Here is a 27,897-nt window from a genome sequence, read left to right on the forward strand (position 1 = left end):
ATCTTTTATTGAATGGCGAGTCCACTGCCAATGGGTGGTAGCTTTGGTTAACAGTTCATTTATCGGATTGTAGGGAGATGGATGACCTGCATTACAGGTGCAGTTGATGAGGAGAGGGGGTGGGGTTGTCCACATCATGCTAGTATAATTTTGAGCATAATATTTACGTAATGTATGGTCCCGAGCAGTTGGTTTTGTTTTCCCAAGAGTCCTCAGGACTCGAGGGAAAACAGAACTAACTAGAAAATACAAACAAACAACTGAGAGGGCAACCAACAACCTGCGGAATTGTATCCCGGTCGGGATACATTTGTATTTGATCAGGGGCACGTGACCAAGAATCAACCAATCACAGTGCTCGTTTTGTTGAGTGAAAGTCTAGGTATATGACAAACGTGAGATAAAATAAGCTAATAATAATAATAACAATAGGGATGGTATTATTACTATTATTATTATTATTTTAATTATTATTATAATTATTATTATTATAATTATTATTATTACTATTAACATGCGCAAGAGGCTCTAGGACACCTTTTCACAAAATTCCATTTGGGGATTTCATTGATGACTGCCGCTTAAACGCTAGCCAAGCGTGTCTCCGCTAATTTTAGAAAGTGAATGATGGCGTGACGTTGTAAATTAGTATTTTAGGATCTTTTTAACAACTTTTTTATTTCATCAAAATTTTAGTCTTACTATTGTTAAAAAATTGTGCTTGAAAATAGCTCTGTTGTGCTTGGAAATGGTCGCTTTTTTTAATCGAAATGAATTTTAAATATTGAATTGTAAATAGGTTTTAATAGCTCTTTTTTCTACTTTTAACTTGTAAATATCAATTTTGCTTGGAATATTATAATAAAGAAAGATATTATTATTATTATTATTATTATTATTATTATTATTATTATTATTATTATTATTATTATTATTATTATTATTTTATCATTTTCCCGTGCTACATGCAAGGACATTTTTATCAATTATTAGGTTTCGGTTGATTTTATCTATCAAGTAAATTATTTTAAATTTTTCACTGGAGAAATTTCCCAACGGCCTTTATGTTAGCTTCATCAGCATATAGATGTTTACACTGCTGCATAATAATCAACTTTATTTAACGAGAGTATCATGTGACAGAATTTCAACTGAAGAACTTGTGGCCCTCAATCCTAAAACTATAACAACAAGAATGAAGCATCATTATGCTGGGATAACAGGGCAAAGTTTCTTCTACTCTTTATCTTTTACAAAACCTTTGCCAAAGCAATAGCCTTTTCACGGTTAACTCTGCTCATTTGAATTACAATGAAATCTAGCATGTATGTGAGGCAATTTCGGGCTATTTTGTAGTTTTAGCCCGAAATTGCCTCGCATCCACCTTCGATAACATTGTAATGCAAATGAGAAAAATCAACCGTGAAAAGGGCTATTGGATTCCCACACAAGACACCAGTCTACCACATTTTACGACCAGGCCTGGTTTCAAATTAGCAAAAACATGGCTTCCTGCAGTTCCAGTTTTCAGCTGCCTCCTCGGATGAATCGTCTGCACTGTTTCTATTCTCACTTGTAATCAACATAAAACTGTCTACTTTGGTCCAATCATTTATTTATTGTTTATGTTAATTATAATGGACAGGGGCCCATTAAGTATTGAGCATAACAGTGATGCTATTTGAGCGTAATAGTGACCTTTGTTGAGCATAAAGAATTGGTATAATACTGTGAAACATTGAAAACCCGGGAGGGGGGGGGGGGGAGAGACACTGAGCCCCAACTACACCTACTGTACAGATTCCACTCTGAAACAGTTAAGGTCACTTGCAAGCATCAAGTAAACTTTAGACATTTTCCTGTCGTTGTTATATTCATATAAAATCTGTAATCCATTAGAAGAAGCTGTCGAAATACGTCTTGTTACTAATCCAAATTTTGTAAAGTTACCCCGAGCGCGTGATCCAGTGCGCGCACTTATACCCCCTCCCCCCAATTGAACCCACACCTCTTCTCGTCCAAGTGTGGGTCTGATACCAATCGTATAACCGGCGATAAAGCTCAAGTTTATCAGCGCTCGTGATTGGTTCAAATACTGAACTAAAGTTAGAATTCTTCGTTTCCATCCTGAAAAGTGGTTTTGGTCTTCGCATCTTCTGACAGGAGCCCATCATACATCATACGCCAAGTTCGTTCCCAGGGTCTCTCCTCTTGACGTCCCGTTCAACACAAGTTGCATGGCTCGTTGCGTCGGCATTAGGTAACATAGGGTGAAGCGGTCCCGACTGATCGGAATTTTCCGATCGTCCTTGTGACGTCATCGTCCGACTGCTTTCACGAAATAAACAAATATGGCGCTGAAGTGCTTTATTTATCCTTTGCATTGTGTGATAAATTTGCCGGCGGCCACCTCTGTTGGGACAACTATTCCTCAGTTTACACACTGAAGGACTGACAAAGCAGATTTTTTCGAGGAGTGGATGAATGTTTACATGCCTTTACCATTTTATCTTTGCCCACCGCTTCACTCGATGTTACTTCTTTGTACTGTTGCAGAGGACACTACATAACATAGGGTGAGGAGGATCGGAGCCCACATGATTAATTATTTGACTCAAAAGCAGTTCTTTCGATGAATACATGAACATATGCTGTTATATGAATTTTCAACACCTGATGAAACTGTTCACATCTTTCACGAAAATATAAGCCTACTTAACTCGATGTTTACTACTTCTTTGTACTGTTTTTGCACTACATAATAGGGCGAGGGTGACGTGTAGTGGCATTTGCAGAAATAAATCATAAACAACAAGTGATTTTTCGTTGCACAGGTCAAATAAAGCGGGATAATGTCAAACACAACGCGTGCGCCTTTTTTGTGTTATTTGACTGATATTTCGGAAGAGTAGCAATTACCATCCCTTCCCCTACTTGGGCTTGCTCTTGGCTGTTAATTTTTAATTCCCTTCTTCCGCTGAACTGCCTATATTAGCGGGAACCCGGGAAAATCTGGCGGGAGATTTGAGTTGTAATTTACCTTTGCGTAGCTCGCGTCTTGATAATGGCAGAAAATTATGATGACTGTACATGTGCTTCTTGCGAACAAATTATGGAGGGGAATGTTGGACAAAAATGTGATTGGATCGTACCGTATTGCTTTGTATTCGGTGATGCTATGAATCTACCAGTACGGTACTATGTCGTACCCGGTAGGATATTATATCGAAACAGCGATGGTATTATATCGTACCCAGTAACACAATCAATCCTTCGACATGCTATTACATCGCACCCGATGATGATATGTCGTACCCAGTGATGCTATATCGTACCCTTATGTCGTACCCGGTGATGCAATGTCGTACCCGGTGATGCTATATCGTACCCTTATGTCGTACGCGGTGATGCAATGTCGTACCCGGTGATTCAATGTCGTATCCAGTGATGATGCCCCATCGTAGATGCCGGCAAACATTACGGGTTTATTTTGCTTAGAAAGATCACATGATATTTTCGTAGGCGGCCATTTTTTTTTTTTTTTAATTTTGCCGAGAAGTCGGTAGAACAAGCAAATTTTGATTTATCACCAAAATATGGAAGGTCAACATCAGTCACCCTTTCAGCTGGTTAGCGTAAACATCAGAGCAGTGTTAAGTGATGTTATAAATAAGTTAGAAAGTACAGAGTACAGTGGAACCTCTAGCCTGCGTAGCAGTCGTTTCCGTTTCCTTCAGGCCAAATTTGTTCGTTAAATTGAGGGTTCGTTATATCGAAAACCTCGACATAACGACTTGAGGGGAAACCACCAAAATGTTCGTTATATCGAGGTCATAGTTAATGATTGATTTTCAACACAGGTGACTTCTGTCACGCAATTCAATGCAATTTTCGTCACCCAGAAGTGCCGCGTTTTGAGATGCAATTCATTGAGCATGGTGGCTTTCAGTTGCAATTATTTTCACTTTTGAGCAGACGCGCAGCTTTTGTTTACAAAAAAACGACGCTTTCAGAGTGTTGATCTGTTCAGCGTTTATCTTCTGTCGCGCGTTGACGTAGTAATTCGTTATATCGAGGTCCTATTCCATACATTTTACTCTAACTTTGGCCGGGACATAGAATATCGTTCGTTATATGGAGGACTTCGTTAAATAGAGGTTCGTTAAATCGAGGTTCTACTGTATAGCAACAACGTTAACATCGACTTTGCAAGATACAAGATTGACTGGGTTTGTGCTCTGCTGTTGAGGTTAGGGGGAACTTTAGAAGACTCAGTTCTTAGGAATTTGCTTGACGGCAACAGATTCATTACTGAATCAGTGCTCGATGTACGCACTCACTACCAAGCTACTGAGACATTACTGTACACACATTTCTCCTTGTGTCACCCACCAGGAGTAAAAAGAGGTTTCATAGGAGAGGCCCTCAGACTTCTCCGAACAAGCTCAACAAAAGAAACATTTGAAGAAAAAAATCAAACATTTCGAATCACGACTTATCGAGAGGGGCTATCCAAAAAAATCTAGTGCAGAGAACTCTCTCAGAAGTGATTTTTGGGAATAGAAAACAGGCCCTTCAACAAAAACCTCGCACAAACAAGAGAATCTTGCCTTTTGTCACGCAATTCTCGGTTTTCACTGTCACGCCATTGAAAAGAAAATCGAAACCATTCCATGAATGAAGTCAAGAAATTGACATGGTATAGAGGATAAATAAATAAGGCATCTGTCCAAGTGTCAGGTCTGTGCGGCATTCCATACTCAAGTTATTTGACAAAATGTTCCACATAAATTCATAGAGCTTAGTATGGAGACGCCATGTTTGTGACCCTCTGAGGGGCACAAACATGGCGGCCCGAAATAAGAAAATACATCTGGAGTTCACTTTTGCCAGAAAAGGTGTTTGTTTGCCCTTGTGAATTTTCGAATGTTTAGATCAATATTTCTCCTGAAACTTAAATTGTTTAGAATGCTGAAAATCACCCGACGCCGGTCGTTTTTAAGAGACGGAAAAGCTCTGTCACGGCCGTCCTCCTAATGTCACGCACGACAGAAACTCGGAAATTGAAACTGTTCTATTTTCAAATGGAAGCACGACATCGAGCTAAGAAATTGTGAACAGACATATTTTTAGGTAATCTTTCCTTGAATGAAGGTAAAAATTTTGTAGGCCTCCCAGTTTTGAGAATTTGGTGACGTCACGTGAAAACCAAGAATACCACCCATCAGTTACTAACTTGAAACAAATACTAATGGAAAACTGGCATTTAATAGAAAGACAACCATTGCTTAGAGAAATTTACAAGGGACCTCCTCTAATTTTATACAAAAGAGGTACGTCTCTCAAGGATATACTAGTGAGAGCAAAACTCACTGAAAACTCTAAAAACGGCTAAACCAAGCACGTGAGAGTCGCGCAGTCCTGTCACTATTTATAAAATATTGTTCATGTTCGCCGCTGGTGGATCCAGTCGCAGAGTTTTCTAGTTGCTGTAATGCATTCCTGGCATTTCGCAAAATTTCCATCGTTCTGGAGAGAACATTTTCCTCAGATGTTTGCTCCGACATTTTTCAAAAGCTCTGACAAAGCTAGCTATGGAGGAGCAGACGACGCGAAGCGCAAGTCATATCACGTGATGTCAACTTCCCGCCTTTTCTCGTAAAAAAAACCCCGCTGACAATGCTGTTCGCCGGCATCCGGACGTATACGATATGGCATCACCGGGTACGACATTGCATCACCGAGTACGACATTGCATCACCGGGTACGACATTGCATCACCGCGTACGACATAAGGGTACGATATAGCATCACCGGGTACGACATAAGGGTACGATATAGCATCACTGGGTACGACATATCATCACCGGGTACGATATAATAGCATGTCGAAGGATTGATTGTGTTACTGGGTACGATATAATACCATCGCTGTTTCGATATAACATCCTACCGGGTACGACATAGTACCGTACTGGTAGATTCATAGCATCACCGAATACAAAGCAATACGGTACGATCCAATCACATTTTTGTCCAATATTCCCCTCCATAACAAATTCCCGAAAGAACCTGCTACGTTTCTTCTATGGATCAGGTCGCAAAGCTAATTTCAAGTTTTGAAACGAAAAATACTGTAAGTTTTCCTGTTACAAGGGTATTGGTAACTTTGGAAATCATGGTGAGTTAATATTTATTAATTTTTGGTTAACTTTTGCCCCCATAATACGGCTCTGCTGAGTCCTGTCAATTGCTGCACTTGTGGGGATCTAACCTTTGGAATAATAATAATTAAAAAAGAAAATCAATGGGTTTAGAATCCACAGGAGGACACAGGATGACACTGAGACAAATCTTACAACAATAACAACACAATCCTTCCTTTAACTTAACATTTTGTGATACTTTTTTTGAATTATGGAGTTCCTCATATACACAAAACTTCAATTAGATGAATAAAGTGTTAGTGAAAATTAGGAACTTCACTTTGGACAGTGCTCATTTGTTATTAGAATCTTTGGTGACTCTACAAATTCAATCCCAGGAGAATGCCCCTTACAACAAATCCACCCCAGCACATGCATGCCCTTTCTGGTCTTGGTATCATGTCCAAAATTCAAACAATTTTTTTAAATAAAAACAGGCACCAATATAGAGACATCAATGCTTGCAATGTGGTCGATTGATTTTCAAACTATAACACTGTGCCTAGATTACAGGAAAGGAAATCACAGACTTTATTGGGAGGAGCCAAAGGAGGTCCATGGTAAAAAAAATAGAATTCACTGGAGTACCCTTTTACATCCTGGACTACAAGATCTTGGACTGCCAGCATGGAAAGGATTGAGTGTACATACACAGTATTTTATTCACTGCTGGATTAGTAAAACTCATGAATAGAGAAACCATCTCAACTTTACCACCAAAACTGTTTTTATTGTCAAAACAATGGAAATGAATACCTAATTTACTGACATAAAAGATGCCCAGACACTGTTTTAACCTCCATGTTGCAATAAACATTTATTTCTTTCGCTTCTTTCAAAATGCTGGGCAGAGTTATATGACCACTAAATATATATATTTCTTCTTGTTTTCAGGATGGAGATTTTGTGTTAAAAAAAAAAAAAACAGATTCCTTGCCCAGCCATCCAACAAAGCAAACTGTCCAGCAAGGTTGAAATTAAGGGAAGTGGTAGCATTTCCAGATTACAAGGTTTGTGAGTTCAAAAATTGTTCATAACAAAAGCAACCAGTGCTAGTTATAACCACAAGGTGGTGGCTGTGGCTAAGGGGAGCTCCAATTGCAATAATAATAATAATAATAATAATAATAATAATAATAATAATAATAATAATAATAATAATAATAATAGTTGGAAAGTGGAAGATGCAAACAGCAATTGTGCCAGCTTTGTTATAGGAGCACTTGGCATCATCAAAAAGGGCTGGATAAGTACATTCAGAGGATCCCAGGCTTAATCAACATCACTGAGCTTCAAAATAAATCCTCTTCTGGGAATGGCTAATATATTTAGGAAGGTTCTTTCAATTAAGAGAATTCTTTAGTACCTGATCGAGGACCATGGTTTGGCCTTGGTGCTGAAGGGAAGAAAAGCTCGCAATCAACAACAACAACAACAATAACAATAATAATAATAATAATAATAATAATAATAATAATAATAATAACAGTAACGAGAGTATACCCTGGTGAAAATCTTTGCAGGATCTTCAAAGATCTTCAAAGATCCTCAAAGATCTGCAAAGATCTGCTAAGGTCTTGTAAAGATCCTTAAAGACAAGGATCTTTTAAAGATCCTCACAGATCCTAGAGGATTTCTGGAGGATCCTATAAAGATCTCTTGAAGATCCTGATGAGGATCCTTTCAAAGATCTTCTAAAAGATCCTGCAGGATCCTCAGAGATTTCGTTAGGATCCTACAGGGTCTTGAAAAAGATCCTTTAAAGGATCCTTTCAAAGATCTTTGTCAGGATCCTTAAGGATCCTCAAGGATATGATGAGGATCTTACAAGGTTCTTGTAAAGAACTGTTCAAGGATCTTCCAAAGATCTTTGTCAGGATCCTTAAGGATCCTCAAGGGTCTTACAAGGTTCTTAAAAAGATCTTAGAAGGATCCTATAAAAGATCTTTGTCAGGATCCTTAAGGATCCTCAAGGATATGATGAGGATCTTACAAGGTTCTTGGTAAGAACTGTTCAAGGATCTTCCAAAGATCTTTGTCAGGATCCTTAAGGATCCTCAAGGGTCTTACAAGGTTCTTAAAAAGATCTTAGAAGGATCCTATAAAAGATCTTTGTCAGGATCCTTAAGGATCCTCAAGGATATGATGAGGATCTTGCAAGGTTCTTGGTAAGAACTGTTCAAGGATCTTCCAAAGATCTTTGTCAGGATCCTTAAGGATCCTCAAAGATCTGATGAGGATCTTACAAGGTTCTTGTTAAGAACTGTTCAAGGATCTTTCAAAGATCTTTTTCAGGATCCTCAAGGGTCTTAAGAGGTTCTTTAAAAGATCTTTAGAGGAACCTATAAAAGATTTTTGTCAGGATCCTTAAGGATCCTAAAGGATCTGATGAGGATCTTACAATGATCTTCAAAGGATCCTATCAGGGATCCTTGAAAGATCTTTGTCAGGATCCTTAGGAATCTTCGAAGGTTTGATGAGGATCTTACAAGGATCTTAAAGGGATCCTATTTTATCTCTTTCAAAGATCTTTCCCAAAATCCTTAACAGTCATCATGGATCTGATGAGAATCTTAGAAGGATTTAAAGAAGATCCTTTCAAGTAGACAAAAAGGATCTTAGAAAGATTTTTGAGGATCCTTTCAATGATTTTTGTCAGGATCCTTAAGGCTATAATTATTATAATGATCTCACAAGGATCTTTAGACAAACTTGTAATGAGAATCTTATCAGGTTGTTAGAGAGAACTTTGCAAATCATGGTCTTGTGATTAACCAAAATAAAGAATAATAAACAATTCACTAAAAGATAATTGGGGTTGCTTTGGAACCAAACAGGCTAATTGTACCAATTTTGCAGTCATGGATGAAATCACCTTTCAATCATGCATAAACCATACACAGTCACATGGCAATGCAGTTATAAACCTCACCTCAAAGGCAACAGAACTAAATATTTTTTTCTTGCAAAGAAAGTGATCAGCCACATGAAATCTCAACAAAACAAGATTTCCTGGGTCTACAAATATTTTCACAAAAAAAAAAGACAAGCAATGACTGAAAATCTCTTTCTTCGACTTTGACAACACAAGAAGCTAAAGGACGAAACTTTATCACAGTAGATTGTGATCAGTCGATTCAATATTAATTTTTGTGATTTTTGGAGCTGCAATGGGCCAATATTGTGTTTTTTTTAGGTAACAACTGATGTTAGCCATATCAATGCATGAGTTATATTTTATTCCTATTTTACCTGATAGGGAAAAAATAGAGAATCTATTTTATTTGTGTTTTATTTTTATTTTAAGACTATTTTAAAGCAAGATAGAACAAGGTGTTGTATTTTATTACTATTTTCTCATAACAAACTGAAAAATAGCCTGTAAAACAGCCTGTAATCCTATATCACTATTGCTCAATAACATAGTAATACACTGTTTTATTTATATTTTTTCTACAAATAGGATAGGCAATGGCCAGTTAGATTGCCTGTATCACATGTTGTATGTACATATTTTGTATACACCAAGGGAAACTTCATCTTCCTAATCTAAGGTGAAGTTACTATTTGTATTCATCATTGTTGATGTATACACCGTCAATGTTGAGCCATATAAAAAAGACAAATGCATGATGTATACTTATTGCATGTACACTTTTTTGCTCAATCTAACAATTACATATACCAGGTACTTCTTTGCAATAAACTTATAAACTTTAAGCTTATGTATGCAATAATAACAAATGGTTTGGAAGAAAGAGCAAGGATGTACTTATTTTCTATATCACAAGATTGAGCTGTATTTTTGTTATTTTAATTGGGCAAATAAACACATAAAACCAAGATGAGCAACTGATATTAGTATTTGTAACTGGCCTGCTTTCCAGGAAAAGCTTTAATAAAAAAATGAAGCTTATATTAAACTTGACTTACATGTAGTACACGTCACCGAAATGCATTTGTGAAAACAACATTACATTCGATGGATCTCGACTCCATTTGATGCCAGAAAGGACAACAATGCTTTCAATCATAATTCCTACAACTTTCATGCACAGTGCTAGCTTTTAAAATGAGCAAGAAAACGTGGGGTCACAGCAACACCGGCAGCCATCTTGGATTTCATTCAGACTGGGTAGACTGGGCACGAACAAGGCCATTTTGGTCAGCAGATATGCCACTGCAGGCTCGTGGAAAAGACCGTTTTATTTCAATCTCGTACCCAGAGTCTTCAGGCTTTTTGGTCAGCGGGGCAACGCCGGGAAGACTCTGGGGACATCGAAAAAATTCAATTTTTTTGATTGGCTGTTCCGTAACGGTTTCCATTGTTTTACCGCAGAAATCCTGCGGTAATAAAATTCGATGTCCCCAGAGTCTTCCCGGCGTTGCCCCGCTGACCAAAAAGCCTGAAGACTCTGGGTACGAGATTGGTTTTATTTTCGATTTAGGCGGAATATTCAAGAAAACAGGAGACATTTCCCGTGGATTTTTACCTCTGTTAAGCTTCAAAATGTTGGGTTCAAGCAAAAAAATGTGGATAACTACTTTTAGCAAGAGGTAAGCTTTGAAATCAATAATTTTGATGAAAAAGACTGCATGAAAATGTGTGATTTTATAGAAATATAGATCTTCTATATATGGGAATTTCGAATGCATGTGCTTCTTGAATCTTATTTGAGCTTAACTGCAAATTCGAGATTGTTAAGGTAAACATTCCCTATTTATTTTTGTTATAAATGTAAAGCCTTTGCAAACGTTTTTACATCTGAGTAATTTGTAGCCAGGTTGTTATCATGTCTTGGTATAAGCTGAAGACTTAGTGATCTTGGTTTGATTGACGTTGCATGAAGAACTGGAGTTCATGTTCAACTTCATGGAGTGTATTAGCTTATATTTTCTGTACCACCATGAGTTAAAAGTTGGATACCCTTGTTTTGCTCAGAAATCAACAAGATTGTTACAGATGAGAAGCTCACTGAAACATGTGTCCAAAAGCGTATACTTGGCACTGCCCAGATCACAGGGGGCCCACACAAACTATGTGACCTTTTGTATTTTGAATTTATAGAGGCAATGTATGGGAATATCGAAAATCCTCGTATTATCGTACTAGATTGCGATAGACATTCTCATTTAACATCAAAATAAACGTAGTTTTACCTTAAATGTTGTGTGTTGTCATTCCTGAGGTTGAAGACGGCGATTTTAGCCATTTGAAGGATTCGGCGTTGAACGTTCACTCGAGCGTAATAGAAGAGTGACAAGGGAGGACAACTTGTTTTGAAAGGGTTCCAGCACCGGAGTGATTTTCCCCAAAAAAACGCATCGCTCCGATTTCAAACTTTACAGCATAAAGGTCAAAAGATTTTCGATTCTTCTCGTACCTTCCAATCGAAAATCCATCCAAACAGCCCGGAGCTAGTCCTCGAAGAATATCAAAATCCCACAGTATTCAAGCGACTGGAATGCATAGCAAAATTCTTACGTGCCAGCCACAAACCTTCCCGCAGATTGCCCCTTTCTGATTGGACGACGTTAGACAATGGCACGTATGAATTTTGCTACGCATTCCAGTCGCTCGAATACTGTGGGATTTTGATTTTCTTCGAGGACTAGCTCCGGGCCGTTTGGATGGATTTTCGATTGGACAGTACGAGAAGAATCAAAAATCTTTTGACCTTTATGCTGTGAAGTTTGAAATCGGAGCGATGCGTTTTTTGAGGGAAAAATCGCTCCGGTGCTGGAACCCTTTCAAAACAAGTTTTCCTCCCTTGTCACTCTTCTATTACGCTCGAGTGAACGTTCAACGCCGAACCCTTCAAATGGCTAAAATCGCCGTCTTCAACCTCAGGAACGACAACACACAACATTTAAGGTAAAACTACGTTTATTTTGATGTTAAATGAGAATATCTTTCGCAATCTAGTACGATAATACGAGGATTTTCGATATTCCCATACATTGCCTCTATAAATTCAAAATACAAACGGTCACATAGTTTGTGTGGACGCCCTGTGCCCAGATCATTGTCACAGTGATCACTGAGTGACCACTGATCACTCAGAAGAACTGACTAAAATGCACTTTTTTCTGTTGTACTGCAGATTTTCAGCTCAATAATGTTGTCAAGGCTGATACTCAATCGTGCAGCTTCAGAGTCAAGTCAGCAAATCCTGCTCAATAAGCTAAGTCACTTATGACCGTTGGACTCTATTTTAACTGATTTGATTTTGTTGCAAATCATGACTTCTGCTACTCCTATGGAGAAACAATAATTATTATCAAATAAACTTTTGTAACTTGCATAATGGAGTATTGGTCATTACTTGATATCATATACATGTAGTTGAAAACAGCAAGGGTACAATCAATCTTTTTTTACGAAATATCCAATCATTTTTCTTTTTTATTTAGCACTTCCCCTGAACCTTTACATAATTCGAGACAAAGCCATTTTCTGAATGTTTCTTTCCTGAGAAGTTTACTGTGAAATTGTTTTTTGCTGTAACTTGTTTGTAGCTCTGGCTGTGGAATACGGTCTGTGAATGACAAATTTATATTGTGTGTATTGCATGTAATTAACCATTCAGATATAGTTAGGTGCAGGAATATATGAAGTATTGACCATGAAATCATTTGTAGTGGCAAATGCTACAACTAATTAAAACACATGAACTATGATAATTCTAGACTTAGAACAAGGATTTAAACCATCACCTATTTTCAACCTACATGTATTTTTTAGCTTTTATTTCTGGATCTATAAACCAGCAGAGTGCTATTTTAACCCTATTTAACTTGCATGACATACATTTAATGCCCTATTTGAAACCTGTTTTAAAGGTATTTTTGTACCATTTTCCATTTTTTCCCCATTAAATTATCCCTGTTTTATGTTTATTTTAAGCCTATTCCATTTTCTCATCAAATTATATTCACAAGCTTTTCAATTTCATGATAAAAATAATAAAATCCCATGAAAGCCTCTTGAAAATTTGACCTTGAAAATCTCATGAAAAGCTAAATGGGAATTCCATGTTGTGCCTACTAAAACCGAAGTATTTTTGCGAGCTTTATGACTGTTAGAAAAGCAGATCTTAGCAAGTGCTATTGGAATCCAAAAAGAAAATTGGGGGTAACCACGCATTTTTTTAGAGATAATTCAGCAACAATTACTTTTTCTTATTCTAAGGCAGCAGTGAAATACGAAGCAATGTATGGCGTTTTACTCCAAATTGAAGCTTTGTTATCTCTGAAAAATGCATGGTTACCCCAAATTTTCTTTTTGGATGCAAAGAGCACTTGCTAATTTCTGCTTTCTCCGCACAGTTTTAAACTATCCAAAAATACCCCTGTATTAGTAGGCACCACCCATAGGAATCTCGAGATGCGCAGAACGTATGTGCAGTGACAAAAGTAGGCACCGTCCTAAAGGGACTTTTCATGAGTTTTTCATAGTCTGATACATGATGCAGGAAATTTCATGGGCCATGCTGTTTTTCACATTATTTTCATGGATTTTTTATGCTCTTTCCATGGCAACTTCATGGTTTAAAAATGCCATGAAAATGTCCTTACTCATGACCTTGAAAATCCCCTCAAAAAGTGTTGGAAATGCTATGGATTTACCATGAAAAAGTACTGAAATTTTCACAGGTTTTGGTTTTATGGTGTGCAATGAGAATGCCAATTATCTGTGCTTTAAAATTGAGCTGCACAGAGTGTTACTTTAAAGGAGAATGTGCATGTAAACTTGACATATTTTCAATTTTGTCAAAATTCATATTTATTAGAGTGAATGATTTCTTTTAATTTTCAACCTAACAGTTCAAAACCAGATGAGTCTTGATTATGCCTTTGCCTGAGAGTGAGACTTGTGGCTAAAAGACGAGTTTTTTTCATAAGTGCATAACTGTTACAAATTTATTGAAGGGTATTATTTTGATAGCTGACATTGTACTAGGCACTGTAGGCAACATTTTCTTTTAACTTGTCATCCAACCATGTAAAAGTGTTGTTGTGGATGTTACCACCCTGTTGCAAGTTGTGATAACATTGCACATTGAAGTAAACATTAGTTCAACTTTGTACAGCACGTTTCTGCAGCTTGCAACACCGGTTGCAATACATGTAGGTATAACAATGTCTTTCAACTTTCAAGTCATAACAATGTTGTGCTACAGCTTGAAAGAAAAATAATTAATGCTGTCTGTATTTCTCATCCTTTATTTGTAGTAATTTTTTTCATGTCTTTCTGCATGTAAGTGGCCTCATTTTCATGAAAACAAAGGGTTCACACAAAAGGAAGAAATAAGAAGAAAAAAACAAGTTAGCTTTATGAGACATACCCTTTTTTTTAGATTTTTACATTTTGCATTAACTGTTGTGTTTCATGGTAAGGGATTGATGATTTTAAACCATGAGATTTTTACAAGTGTAAAACATCAAAGATCTATTTGTAAAAAGATGAGAATAATCTGAGAAATAAAATACATTTGGCATAAAATGTACTGCTTGTTAAATAGGATACTTATTTTGTGCATGAAAATTAAGAGTATTGTGAGAGATGCACAAAAGGATCTTTCTACCATTTTTCCGGAAAATCCCTGAGTACTGTAGTTACGATCCTTGAGAATTTGTGCAGAAACCTTGAGAAGATCCTCCACGTCCCTTCCTTGCAAAAATCCTTAAACATCCTTCAGGATCTTTGCAAATTTTTTACTATCCTTGCAAGAACCTCAAGGATCTTAGCAGAACCCTATAATGATCCATCAGGTCCCAGCAAGGCTCCTACAAGGACCATGAAGAATCCTGCAAAGCCCCTGTCAAGATCCATAAGGTCCCTGCAAAGAACCTTTAAGATCCTTCAGGATCTTTTTAGGTTTTTTCATGATCCTAAGAGAACCTGAGCCTGAAGGATCTTAGCAGGACCCTGTAAGGATCCATCAGGTCCCTTTAAGGATCCTACAGTACAAGGACCATGAAGAATCCTGCTAATGCCCTGTTAAGATCCTTCAGTTCCCAGAAGATCCTTCAGGTCCCTGCAAGGATCCATTAAGATCCTTGAGGATCTTTAAAGATCCACATAAGGATCTTTTGTGGATCTTTTTGAGGATCTTTAAGGATCTTAATTCATATCCTCAAAGATCTTGCAGGATCTTGTAAGAACCTTGAAGTCCCTGCAAAGATCCTTCAGGTCCCTGCAAAGATCCTTGAGGATCCTTCAGGATCTTTGCAGATTTTTATAAAGATCCTTACAAGAACCTTAAGGATCTTGGCAGGGCCCTGTGAGGATCCTTAAGGTTCCTGCTACAGGATCCTGCAAGATCTTGCAGGATCTTGTAAGAACCTTGAAGTCCCTGCAAAGATCCTTCAGGTCCCTGCAAAGATCCTTGAGGATCCTGCAGGATCTTTGCAGATTAAGCAAGATCCTTGCTGGATCTTGCAGGATCTAAACAGGATCCTGAAGGATCTTTGCAGGGCCCTGTGAGGATCCTAAAGGTTCCTGCTAAGTTCCTACCAGATCCTGTTAAGATCCAGCAAGGATCTTGCATAATCTGCAAAGATCTTGCAGGATCCTCCAGGATCTTTGCAGGGACCTGAAGGATCTTTGCAGGGACTTCAAGGTTCTTACAAGATCCTGCAAGATCTTTGAGGATATGAATCAAGATCCTTAAAGATCCTTAAAGATCCTTGAAGATCCTTAAAGATCCTCAAAAAGATCCTCATGTGGATCTTTAAAGATCTTTAAAGATCCTCAAGGATCTTGAAAAGATTTTCACCAGGGTATATTCAGTAATTTAATTAAGCAACTTTTATCGTCCCTGAAGGTTACAATATTGAAACAATTTCAATGTCATGAAATTTAACGAATACCTGGGTAATATGTGTCCTAATATAATGTTGGAATATAATTTTTTTTTCTGTCCACTACAAAATGCAATTATTAAATGAATAATAAACAACCCCTATGCTGTAGATTGAAAAGGATGCCAAACATGAGAGGGAAAAGGCCTCAAAGAGATTGCGAAAAGATGTGGGAAAAGGAGAAGTGAGATCTGAGCGAAGAATCTACATTGAGTTCCCGTCCCAGGAAGACCATGCACATCACCTTATGGGAGAGGTGAGATAATAAAGGGAAAGTGCAAAAACTGTTATGAATTAACTGGTTGGGACCTCTTTGACCTACTGGCTTTGGTTCAATAATTACAACTCACAAAATTTATTTATATTTATTTTCTTGCCTCTGATACAAACAGCCATTTCACAAAAAAATTAGCTAGGAACTTCTTCAGCTGCAATGTTCAGTCATTATACAGCAATTGAAATTAAGCATAAATGTTATCAAATTTTTTCTCTAAGTGATGCAAATGCAGCCTGTGTCTTTTTCTCCTATAGAGTTTTAATTTCACAAAAACAGTGTACAAGATTTTTTTTTCCATTCAAGTTCTGTCTTAATTAACAAAGATCCTATCATTCTAACTTTTATTACTATTGCAGGGTAGTGGCCTTTGTCAACCTGTTGATGAGAGGATTATTAGAAAAATTGATGCACTAGTTTAATAATGAAGGTGTGAAAGACACTCGCGAAATGAAGAGACAATTATCAACAAGATCCAATATCAACATTAAATACATGTACCAGTAATATTCTCTATATAATTTTCTTAGGGTCTTACTTGCAAGAAAGATATTATGACATGTCATGTCATCCTCATGTATTTCATTTTATTATCAAGCATAATGAGTGATACTGTATGGAGCAATTAGACGCCAGTCATTACTGATTTGTTTTGGGTGCACTTTTAGCATGATTTCTCATCTGTTCAGTAAATACCTGTATGAAATTATACTTTTGTTACATTACCCCCATGATGTTATCAAATACTGTAAAAAGTTTAAATTTTTAAACTAGCCACATATGTTGAATACTAAATGCTTTCAATTACCAAAACAATGTTACTAAATTAACTTACATGTATTGTGGTCCACTTCATGGCAACAAGAACCAAGTAAGGTAGGCTATGGGGGAAATGGGGAATGTTTTAAAATTTTGTAGTTCCTGGTAAACCAAGTTTTCAAGCACTAGCTATAGCTGTTTTAGTGAAATATAGCCTGTAGATAAATCCTCAAAGCTTTCACGCATGATTGTGGTTATTGTTTTATTTCCCATGATTAAAGATAGCAAAATATTGTCCAATAGTTAATATTAACTTTACAACAGGGAGGAGGACTAAAGCAAACCTTTTGGGCTTTTACAAAGAAGTCCCCCCATTAAAAAAATATAAATAAATATATTTTTATACACTTCAACATAGGTTGTTGAAAATTCATGTATTCATCGAAAGAACTGCTTTTGAGTCAAATAATTAATCAGGAATACTTTTCCAAACGAAGACTGGATCCATGTGGGCTCGGATCCTCCTCACCCTATGTTATGTAGTGTCCTCTGCAACAGTACAAAGAAGTAACATCGAGTGAAGCGGTGGGCAAAGATAAAATGGTAAAGGCATGTAAACATTCATCCACTCCTCGAAAAAATCTGCTTTGTCAGTCCTTCAGTGTGTAAACTGAGGAATAGTTGTCCCAACAGAGGTGGCCGCCGGCAAATTTATCACACAATGCAAAGGATAAATAAAGCACTTCAGCGCCATATTTGTTTATTTCGTGAAAGCAGTCGGACGATGACGTCACAAGGACGATCGGAAAATTCCGATCAGTCGGGACCGCTTCACCCTATGTTACCTAATGCCGACCCGTCGGGTTGCGTAGTGTAACATACCTTTCAATCAACATGTCTCGCAACGTTTTGGTTGCAGTCACCATTCTACGAAGCCGAACCGACTTCTACATCTAGCAAAGATATGGGCAAAAAAAGAATTGCCAGACAATTTTTTTTTTTTCAGACCATGGAGTACTCTAGGAACTTGTGTCCGCAACAAAATTGAGTGACAAATTACAAGAAAAATTGCCTGGTATAAGGTTAAGAAATGCAGCCAGTGTCAACGCTTAAAAAATGTATTTAGAACTGGTGCTTTTTAGAGTTAGAAAACAGCTAGGACTGGCCTTCTCTGGACGGTTCTAGGCCGCTCTCATGGCTACAGTTAAGGACGTCGCGCTTTGAAGGTCACTATTTTTTAAGCGGAAATTGTTCAAATTTTGGGGTGAAGGGCTTCGGGCCATATATTGCTTTGGAAATTTGTCAAATACATATTTAAAATATTACAAATACCATCACCGCCATATGTAAAAACATCAACTTGAAATAAAGGTTCGAGCTCTTTACAGCTTTTTTTGTCTAGGAATTTTTTCGAATGTCTGCTGTTCACTATTTTTAAAATGTACGTACTTGTTGTGAACGTTTCAGACAGATGTTTGGAAATTACCATTAAAAAACGCCAGTTAACGCTTATACTGTTTAACCGAGACTGTTCGATTTCATCAGAAAAAAAGCTGAATAAATGCCAGATTAAAAAATTCCAAGCAAAATAGCCATATGCCTGTAAGAATATACTAAATTTAAATCCCTGGCAGACAAAGTTTTACAAAATATACCAGAATGTGTCACTCAAAACTCCTTAGATTATTTGACCTTCGTTTAGATCGCATTTTAATTTGTTGGCAAAGTAACGACTACACTGAGGCTATCAGTTTGTGACATTAATTAAAGTGGTGCGACAGCTCGTTCCCAGTACCTTGGCGCACGGTCAAATGTGACGTCACTCTTTGTGCCAGGCCCCAATTCAGAATTGACAAGCTCGGTTACTTCGATAGGCAAGCTGCGGCATGGGAATGAAGCTGGTGGCGGCGAGGCGTTCGTGAGCCACGGACTACAACCGGAAGTCGTTTTTTCTGTTCCTTTTTTGAGCGTTTTAACGCCGTCAAGCCACAGACGTCCAACAAGAGCTTTTCCCGTCCGTTGTGAGGAGCAAAAACGCACCAATAAAGAAACATTCTACTTCCGGTCGCGGTTGCCGTCTGTGGCTCACAAACGTTTGTGCTTCCTATCATTGCTCGCTACACACGACTTATAAGGAGAATTTCTCCTGGTAGAACGTAGTATGTTCCCTCTCGATGGCAGGTCTATCGTGTTCCACATCGCTTACCCCAAACGATCCCAAACATGTTGTTATGTTTCCCGCCAGTTTTTAACAGCTGTGCAAAAGCCGGTAATTGCCACTTTCACTCGTCAGTCCCATAACTCTGTCAACTCTACGGCACAATTTCGCTCATCTACAACATTTACGGTTAAGCAACGAATGAGATTATTTAGGCCTAAGCACTTCTCTATACTATCGTAGGGTAACGCACTGATTATACAGACAGCCAGTTTTTCAGTTTTTGTTTTCATAGTAGGACTCACATGGTTCGGCGTTCGGCCTTTTGCAACTAAGTATCCCTGCCATACTGTTTACAAGTGTTGCACTCTTGGGGTTTAGAGGTGACCGTATTGCGTACATAAAATCTTGAATTATTTAATGATCTGTAATGTAAAGTCAGTAAAACTAAGGCCGTGGCTCAGAGGTTAAATCATCTCAAAAAGGAAAGCGCCAAACTTTTAGTCTCGTTTAAATTATATATATCGAGTCATGAGGGGTCAAAACTCTTGCTCGCTTTTGGTCGCTAATTTATTCTCCGACAAACGCTTTTATCTCTCATTTAGGGAAGTGATCAAAACTATTATACTCGAACAGGACCCACCAAACCACAAAATAGATTGTGGCCTCTGCCTCCATTTCGCTTCCTCAACCTCAAAAGATGGTGTCTCAATCGCATAGCCACCCCTCTATCCAGCACTAAACAATGACAATGGCAATGCTGTCTCTTGTTAGCTGAATATTTCTTTGTCGACTCAAATTTTAAAGCCAATAGCATTTTGTTGGTAATGTTCACGAGATAGGTGGTGTCTTCGATAACCCCCCTACCCCAGACAAGATGGGTCCTCTTCGAACAAACTTGTTACGGTCAGCTCCCTTATGTGTCCCTTTTCCATGGAAACTGTCCCCTAGCTACCGTCGATACTGATATGAGAAAATAGAATCAGTGTGTAACGCTTGTTTCAGTGGTACCGTGTCCTATATCAGTTTATCTGCGGCCTGGAACACTTACACATGCATGTCAAATAGGCTGAATAAATTCGACAATTCTCAGCGGGCTTTGTACAGTTTGAACATTTGAAAAGGCGTTTGAAAAAGAGTGGACATTGCACATTTGTTTGAACATTTTCCATGGCAACAGAAAGCGAAGATTGATAAAACTAAGTTTCCTTCTAAACGCGAATGAGTTTCCCGATGGCTGTGGGATCCTTTTCTCCTGGAAACAACTGATTGCCGGTAATCCCGCAAAACGTCACTGCATAGACGGAACTGAATAAATAAGATCGATGTATTCAAGGAAACGGAGTGGAATATTGCCCTTTGGCCTTGTTTTCACTAGAATGTCAACATAAAGCGATCAGAATTAATAAAGCTAGCCAGCGACACAAAACAAATGTGGCCGTATTTGTTTATTTAACTCTCAAGGCACGGAAAGTCGAAGGAAATCCCTCAAATTAACAGAACAAGTTTATGCGATCGGGATTTGAACTATACGTTTATTAATTTATTTTATCATTGTTAATACTTCTTTTGCAGCGTTATTCATCGACTTCTCGATGAGGGACAAGTACTGCATGAATTAAACTAATCGCAAATTACTTCCAAAACATATTCTTCGAAATGGCTTCTCTTATTTTGAAACAAAGCTTGCTGCCGTCAAACCATCGATCGTCCAAAAGCTCATTTTCACAAACAGGAAGCTGAAAATATCCGGCGAAAATAGCATATTTTTTCTATCACGGAAACAAAAGACAAAGCGCCGGCGACAATTTCTCAAACACTAAAATGAACCGCATTTTGTTCCCTTCGTCGCTTTTTGAGTGCGATCAATGCTTCCATTTCGCAGCAAATCAAAAGAACACGGTGTTCGATAAAAATAGATGAATTATTTACAACGACAGGTGATAAAACAACCCCGGTGCTGAACAGCGAGTTGAAATAAATCAGTCAATCACGTGACCACAAAAAACATGATATTGCCTCAACTACCGCGTGTATTCATTAGATTGTTACGTTGACTGTGAGTGTTATGCCAAATAGGCGCTTATTTTGCTGGGCAAATGATTTTCCTTTCTGTGGGCCGTCCAGTAGCAGAGCATTCATTGCCTTCTGTTGATCTGGGTAATTGCCCCGCTGGACGCTTAAAGAGCATTTATGGAAAGTCATCCACAACAATATCTGTGCGGTTTTCGAGGCAACACAGAAATTAGTTATTACTGGAGAAATCGAGAGTGATTCTGAAATTTTTATTTCGGAAAGAAAAAAACTTTTTTTTCGTTGAGAGGAAGACGCTAAACGAGGCTATGGAAGCTGTTTTGATTTCAGGCGCTCAAGGATTGAACTCGGAAGGGCTCGGAGTGGGAGAAGGGGGAGAAGCCGGGCGCAGGTATCGACATCATTCAATTGACGGCGTCGGCCGTTCTTTTCCGTCCAGCGCGCCGCGAGGACGCTTCAACAGCGATATGGGAACAGGCGCTTTCGAACAGGCTGCGAAATATTTACGGCCAGATAAAATATCTGTTTACCCTCTCTTTGGGAGATCAACTAAAGGACGAGGTGTGAGGGTCAAAATAAACGTGAGTGGAATGATCTACGAGACTCTCGAGTCCACTCTGTCTCGCTTTCCAGATTCGCTACTGGGATCTCCCAAAAAGCGCGAAAAATACTACGACTCAAAGAAGAGGGAATTTTTCTTCGACAGAAATCGCGTGGCTTTCGACTCCATTCTATATTTTTATCAATCTCGTGGTAAGCTGCTCAGACCAGCCGAAATTGACCGCAAAACCTTTTTCGATGAAATTCAGTTCTTCGAATTGGGAGAAGAAGTTGTGGAGCGTTTTAAAGCAATGGAACTGTCCGTAGAACCGGACACAGGTCCGCTGCCCGAGAATCCGATCCAGAGAAAAGTTTGGGAAGTAATGGAGCTTCCCCACTCGTCTCTCCTGGCACAGATTGTAGCGGTCTGGTCGGTGTTCGTAATTCTACTGTCAATAGTCATCTTTTGCATCGAGACATTACCTCGCTTTCGGAAGGTCCGAAACGACAAAAATTCCCCGCTGTACGGTTTTGAGATTTTCTGCGTGGCGTGGTTTACTTTTGAGTATGTTGCGCGCTTGCTGGCATCGCCACAAAAACTGAAATTCGTTCGGGGCGTTTTGAATATCATTGATCTTGTTGCTATATTGCCTTATTACATTATACTGGGAATTTCAGCAGGTGGTGAAGACAAGGAATCCGGCAATGCTTCCTATGTTGCCTTCTTTCGGATACTCCGGCTTGTCCGAGTTTTCCGAATCTTCAAACTGTCGCGACATTACCGTGGATTGAAGATTCTAGGCATGACCTTGAGAGCTAGCCTCCGAGAACTACTTCTATTATCATTCTTCCTCCTCATGGGAGTTATAATATTTTCCAGCGGGGTTTACTACGCCGAAAGCGCGAATTTTGGAAGCATCCCAGAAGCCTTTTGGTGGTCCGTGGTTACTATGACAACGGTGAGTATTACCATGTCAACGGCGTGTGTTGGTGATCGAAATTTTTTTCTCGCTTCATGATTGGCTGGTTCGTATAAATAATTTCCACTTCTTTTGCATTTTATGGTGAGCTGGTGTCAATGAAAATTCATAATTAAGGGAAAAGATAATTTCCGCCGACTGAAAATTGATTTTTCTTAATTTATTATCCCACATTTTCAACTGACATTCATTAATTCAAACAAACCCACAATTTTCAACTGAATCGGCCGTGCGCAAAGATCGACACCTGTGAGAAAAAGTTAACTTATTCATGAAGAGCGGCGATTAAAGATCAACCTGCGAAATTTGCATATCATCGGTTTTAAAAATAGCAGCTAACTTGAAGATACACAAGAACAAACATTATAATGTAAGGTTTGAATTGTAATTCTGAACATGGTAAGTCATGGGATGAGAAATTAAAGACGGAACGAACTCGTTGGCAAAAATGAGAACTGACTGACAACGCTTGTGAAACCCAAGTAAGACGAATTTATTATTCATACGAAGGACAACCACATTCTATTTATTATTGTGCTGGCCACTTCACTAAACACCTCTGGTTCCCATTTCATCAAATTGAAATTTTTCATTAACATTGAAAATTTCATTTACATTGAAAATCCCATTTATAGATCTGACTAAAACAAGGTATTGCGTTGACCTAAATGAAATGTCGAATGATTTCGAGTTTTGAATTCAACAAATTTTCGTCGACTTGAATATATTCTTTTTCGCACGGTGATTTACTATGTCGCGCCAAAAAAATTACGCGAGGTTTTTCAAAAAAAATTCTGATAAGATAAAACGATGTTTGTAATCGCTTTAGCAAAAGTTAGATTTCGTTTAGTCATTAAGTCACATTTACGGCTGAAATGTTTTACATCAACATTCTGTGAAACGACCACCCCAGGTGAAATTCGTTTTTAAAATTGAAGAATTATTTTTTTTAAACAGCAGAGCCGACCACAAATCTAAAGCGTATCTCCATTTGGTTAGTTTCACCTCTTTCCCACAAATTTTATTCCCACATAGAATCTGATAATACGAAATGATAAAATGAGAAGATCCATGTTTCATAAATTATGAACCACAAAGCAACTTAAAGAAACCGGACGCAAATTTATGTTTGATAACTCAATCTACCGGAAAATCTGTCATTACACGGAAGAAAACACATTGTGTAAGATATCAGATCAAGAAAATCTTGTTCTGGTTCCTCAGTAGAATTTATTCAGCCGTTTAAAGAGCCCCACAAGCGAGAAAACATGTGTTTCCTATGAAAGGTTGAGTTTTCATCGATATCGCGCGTATTACACACAATATTCAATCAGTCCGTTTGAAACGCAGTCCACATTTTGCTTTCGTGAAGGAAAAAAAATTGTTTCCACATCCATCAGTTAAGAGCAAGTGCTGTTGGGATAACAAACAGGAAAACATTTAAAATTTGGCGCCGTATAAAATTGAATGAAAAGGGGGACGGTAGTGGTGGGTCGGAGGCCGTTAAAAATTGTGTCCAGTCCAAAGCAATTTTTACTTTGCCTCTTCTAGAAATTCCAGCTTCGAAGCAATCCCCTACCTCTGCCTTAGAAACACCCCCCAAAAAATGGATTGCGCTTCACTTTTCTTTTCTCTCTGCCTGAATGAGATTGTTATGACCATTGGACCATAAGGGCTTTTTACCTCATAGCTGATCCCCCTGTTAATGCTATTTTAATTTTTTTTTGCATGCCCTCCACAACGCCTCATACAAATTGCAAAAATAAACGGTCTATTATTGGCCTTTTTCCACGTATTAGCTTATTAGGGGGGGCGCCATGCTTGCTCTTATCAAAACTGTAAAAAAGGAAACGAACTGATCCACTTTGGGCCAAATCCATGCCTCGCAAAAATTGTAATAAATTAGTCCAATAACCTCACAGACAACAAGTAATACACTTTACTTTGAGTGGGATAAAATCCAACAGAGAGCAGATTCGATTGCTATCTGCAGCTTGTATGAATTGTAACTATTTTTCACGATCGAACTGGGATGTCGAAATTATGTTCAGCCTTTGTTACTGGCAGTATTTTTCGATCTAAGGCAAAGTATTACTGAAAGAGGAAAAGGAAAGAAATTTTAGAGATTCAACTGCCACTTAATGGATATGGCTTCAGCGCGAAGAACGTATACCGCCCGGCAGCAACTCAAGCTGCTCTATTGACGCAATTTTTCTGTTGTTCCATGCTTATTAGGTTGGTTATGGAGATAAAACGCCGAAAACAGCTTGGGGAAAAGCGATTGGTTCGTTGTGCGCAGTCGCAGGAGTACTTACTCTAGCTCTGCCCGTGCCGGTCATCGTGTCAAACTTCAGCTATTTCTATAATTTAGATAAAGAGAAGAGGGCAACGTACGAGGAGGACTCGAAGATCTCCGCTTCTCGAGAGCAAACGTCCGCAACAATGGACTAAAACATTTCCTTTAATTTGAGAGATATCTCAGAAAACTTTCAACTTTCAAAGGTTTCACTTCAATTGTCGCCGGCAGGACTTCATTCACCGATCAGGCCATCTGGTACAACTACAACAGAGACTTCCGACTCATAGTCGAGTTTTATCAGAGCGAAGACTGACTAATGTGCGGTGAAACGAACAAATCAACACATTGAAACTAATAACATGAAAGGGACGGTTTTTAAAAGTATAAGGAAGGTACATATACATTAAAATAAGGACAGTGACCGTCCTTATTTTAATTTAATTTAGATTATTTCATACTTTCGTCATTTTAATTTTTTTTTTTTATATTTGTGGAGCGGGGATGGCGCAGTGCTTTGAGCACTTGCCACCCACCAATTTGGCCCGGGCTCGATTCCCGGACTAGGCGTCATATGTGGGTTGAGTTTGTTGTTGGTTCTCGTCTTTGATCTAAGAGGGTTTTCTAGGTACTCCAGTTTTCCCCTCTCCTCAAAAACCAACATTTCTAAATTCCAATTCGATCGGGAGATTGTCCCCAATTAGTGCACTGCGCTAAATACAATGACACTTAAATAAAGTGATTTATTTATTTTATTTTATTTATCATGAACACCCTTTGAGATTTTATCCTCAGAGGTTAGACCAAATACATGACTCATCGAAACCTCAGGAAGTTAAAATCAGCGGCTGGAGATGCAATATGAAAATCTTTTCCATTAGATCCACCAGCTTGAAATCTTATATATAACGCCTCGGTCTTGTGTTCTCATATCATCGCTTTGGATAAGATTTTGTGCACTTACATGTAATGTACATAACCTAATATAAAAATAATTGTTGAAGTCTTTTTTTATTGCAAAATTCATATATCATAGCATATCATATGAAAATTCAGACAAGCTGACACTGACTTTTTATCAATTTACTTGCGACAAAGATGTAGGCTCTTAATCGTGAGAGGTATCTTGATATTTAACGCAAGAGACGTTTTCTAGTAATTTTACAAAACGTGGGCGTTTTCCTCGCGTGTGCTCCTCGCGCGCTCGAGACTCTGAGTTTGTCAGGGACGCAAACGTATTTCCAACTTAATTCGGGCAAGAGAGAATGAAGGTACCTTCATCCTCTCTTGTTCGGGATATTAATTTTTCTTAGTCTTACATTTTTGTATTGCCAGTTGTACGAGTTTGGCGCCACGTCAAGGCTGCCGTAGGATTTCCTAGAAGGTAGTGTTCTTTATTCCCATAGCTGTTTGATATCATCTCAACGCAATGCTAAGAAAAATTAGATAGTAACAATTTACAAGGCTAAAGGATCTTTTTTTTAATGACTCTGAAATGCACATTTGTACGTGTTTCAGGCAGTTTAAAAGGAGCGACATGCACCATTTGCATGCAACGACTCGCATTCTTGGCAGTGCAGTAGTGTAGCAGCTGTCGTAACCTTGTAATTGTTTTAATTCTAGATAGGGTTGGGGGTATTGTGCTGTAGTTCGTTCTATTGTTTGCTAGAAGGGTTGCAAGCCAACCACGTGAGACCTGATGAGAGCTGCTTCATTATACACTTAATGTATGGTCCTGAGGGAAACAGTTAGTTTTGTTTTCCCGAGAGTCCTGTGTCGAGGGAAACATCAGGACTCGAGGGAAAACAAAACTAACTAGTTTCCCGAGGGACCATACATTAAGTGCTTTGTTATATATTTAGACTTGCCCTTCAACAATCACAGCAAAACAAACAAACAAACAAATAAACAAACAACTGAGAGGGCAACAACTGCGGAATTGTATTGATCAGGGGTACGTGACCAAGAATCAACCAACCACAGTGCTCGTTTTGTTGAGTGAAGGTCTAGGTATATAACAACGCCAATTATTGTTCGAGAGAACAAAAGAACAAAGAACGAGAACGAAGAACAAAACACTGAGTGTGAAATAAGAGATTACTCATAAGTGTAACTGAGGATTCTCTTTCTTTCATGTAGCTAGTCAACCCTCTTTTAAGCTAGTAATTCTTGTTTTAAGATTTAAGTGATTTTTTTTAAGCCAGGAAACCACCTATTGCTCGTGGATGGATGATATGGAATCGCCCGTCAAGGGACATTCGACTTCTCCTTTACATTTGCTACCGCTACTAAATTTTTGAAGCCAAATAATAGCTACAGTATTTAATCTTCAAATACTTTTTTCGTAAGCTAATAAAACTTTAAACAACATAAATTTGTTGCCTTTATTTAAAATATTTATAATTTGATAAAAACAACCAGGTCCCGGTTGTTCAAAGAGCGGATAACTCTATTCAGTGGATAAATCGCTATACAGCGGATAAAATGTACTCCAACCAATACATTTTATCCGCTGGATAGCGAATTATCCGCTGGATAAAGTTATCCAGTCTTTGAACAACTTGGGCCAGTTCAGTTAATCTGTTGAAGAAAAAAATCTGGACAAAAGCTGAACGACCTTGAACAAAATATTATAAATCAGTTTTGAAATCAGAGTTGTCGTAAGCAGTGGGGGTAATCCTCAGTTTCCATTGAAGAATACTTCGTATCTCGTACCCAGATCGCACTGCAGGTGTTTGGAAATGTGAGATCTTCCGTCAGCCTGACAGTAGGAGATCTGGGTA

The 27,897-nt window shown here is 38.3% G+C and overlaps 2 protein-coding genes and 3 long non-coding RNA genes across 6 annotated transcripts; 3 read left to right on the forward strand and 2 right to left on the reverse strand.

Moving 5' to 3' along the window:
• The first annotated feature begins 250 nt into the window (after window positions 1–250).
• Window positions 251–27,488, forward strand: LOC146453086 (uncharacterized). The gene is made up of 2 exons (XR_014859577.1): window positions 251–376; window positions 27,119–27,488. It is a non-coding gene; the product is annotated as an uncharacterized LOC146453086 (long non-coding RNA).
• Window positions 6,357–17,188, forward strand: LOC146453087 (uncharacterized). The gene is made up of 3 exons (XM_085097078.1): window positions 6,357–7,216; window positions 16,186–16,329; window positions 16,707–17,188. The coding sequence occupies exons 1-3, from the start codon at window positions 6,983–6,985 to the stop codon at window positions 16,767–16,769; spliced, it is 441 nt and encodes a 146-aa protein (XP_084953204.1). The 5' UTR covers window positions 6,357–6,982; the 3' UTR covers window positions 16,770–17,188.
• LOC146453088 (uncharacterized) lies at window positions 7,715–9,283 on the reverse strand. Its single transcript, XR_014859592.1, has 3 exons — window positions 8,919–9,283; window positions 8,549–8,876; window positions 7,715–8,505 (listed from the first exon to the last, which is right to left on the reverse strand). It is a non-coding gene; the product is annotated as an uncharacterized LOC146453088 (long non-coding RNA).
• Window positions 16,424–17,262, reverse strand: LOC146453089 (uncharacterized). The gene is made up of 2 exons (XR_014859588.1): window positions 17,183–17,262; window positions 16,424–16,725 (listed from the first exon to the last, which is right to left on the reverse strand). It is a non-coding gene; the product is annotated as an uncharacterized LOC146453089 (long non-coding RNA).
• Window positions 20,888–27,488, forward strand: LOC146453090 (potassium voltage-gated channel protein Shaker-like). Of its 2 annotated transcripts, XR_014859575.1 has the most exons (3): window positions 20,888–22,797; window positions 25,054–25,372; window positions 25,419–27,488. XR_014859575.1 is itself a non-coding variant. In XM_085097068.1 (2 exons), exons 1-2 carry the CDS (start codon window positions 21,607–21,609, stop codon window positions 25,267–25,269), a joined length of 1,407 nt encoding a protein of 468 aa, XP_084953194.1. In that variant the 5' UTR covers window positions 20,888–21,606; the 3' UTR covers window positions 25,270–27,488. The 2 variants fall into 2 exon arrangements, 1 of the variants encoding a protein (XP_084953194.1); XM_085097068.1 differs by having other exon boundaries at window positions 25,054–27,488.
• Window positions 27,489–27,897: the final 409 nt, after the last annotated feature.

This window comes from Pavona decussata, unplaced genomic scaffold (assembly GCF_977016875.1).
Source record: "Pavona decussata unplaced genomic scaffold, jaPavDecu1.1 SCAFFOLD_353, whole genome shotgun sequence".
Taxonomy (NCBI): Eukaryota; Metazoa; Cnidaria; class Anthozoa; order Scleractinia; family Agariciidae; genus Pavona; species Pavona decussata.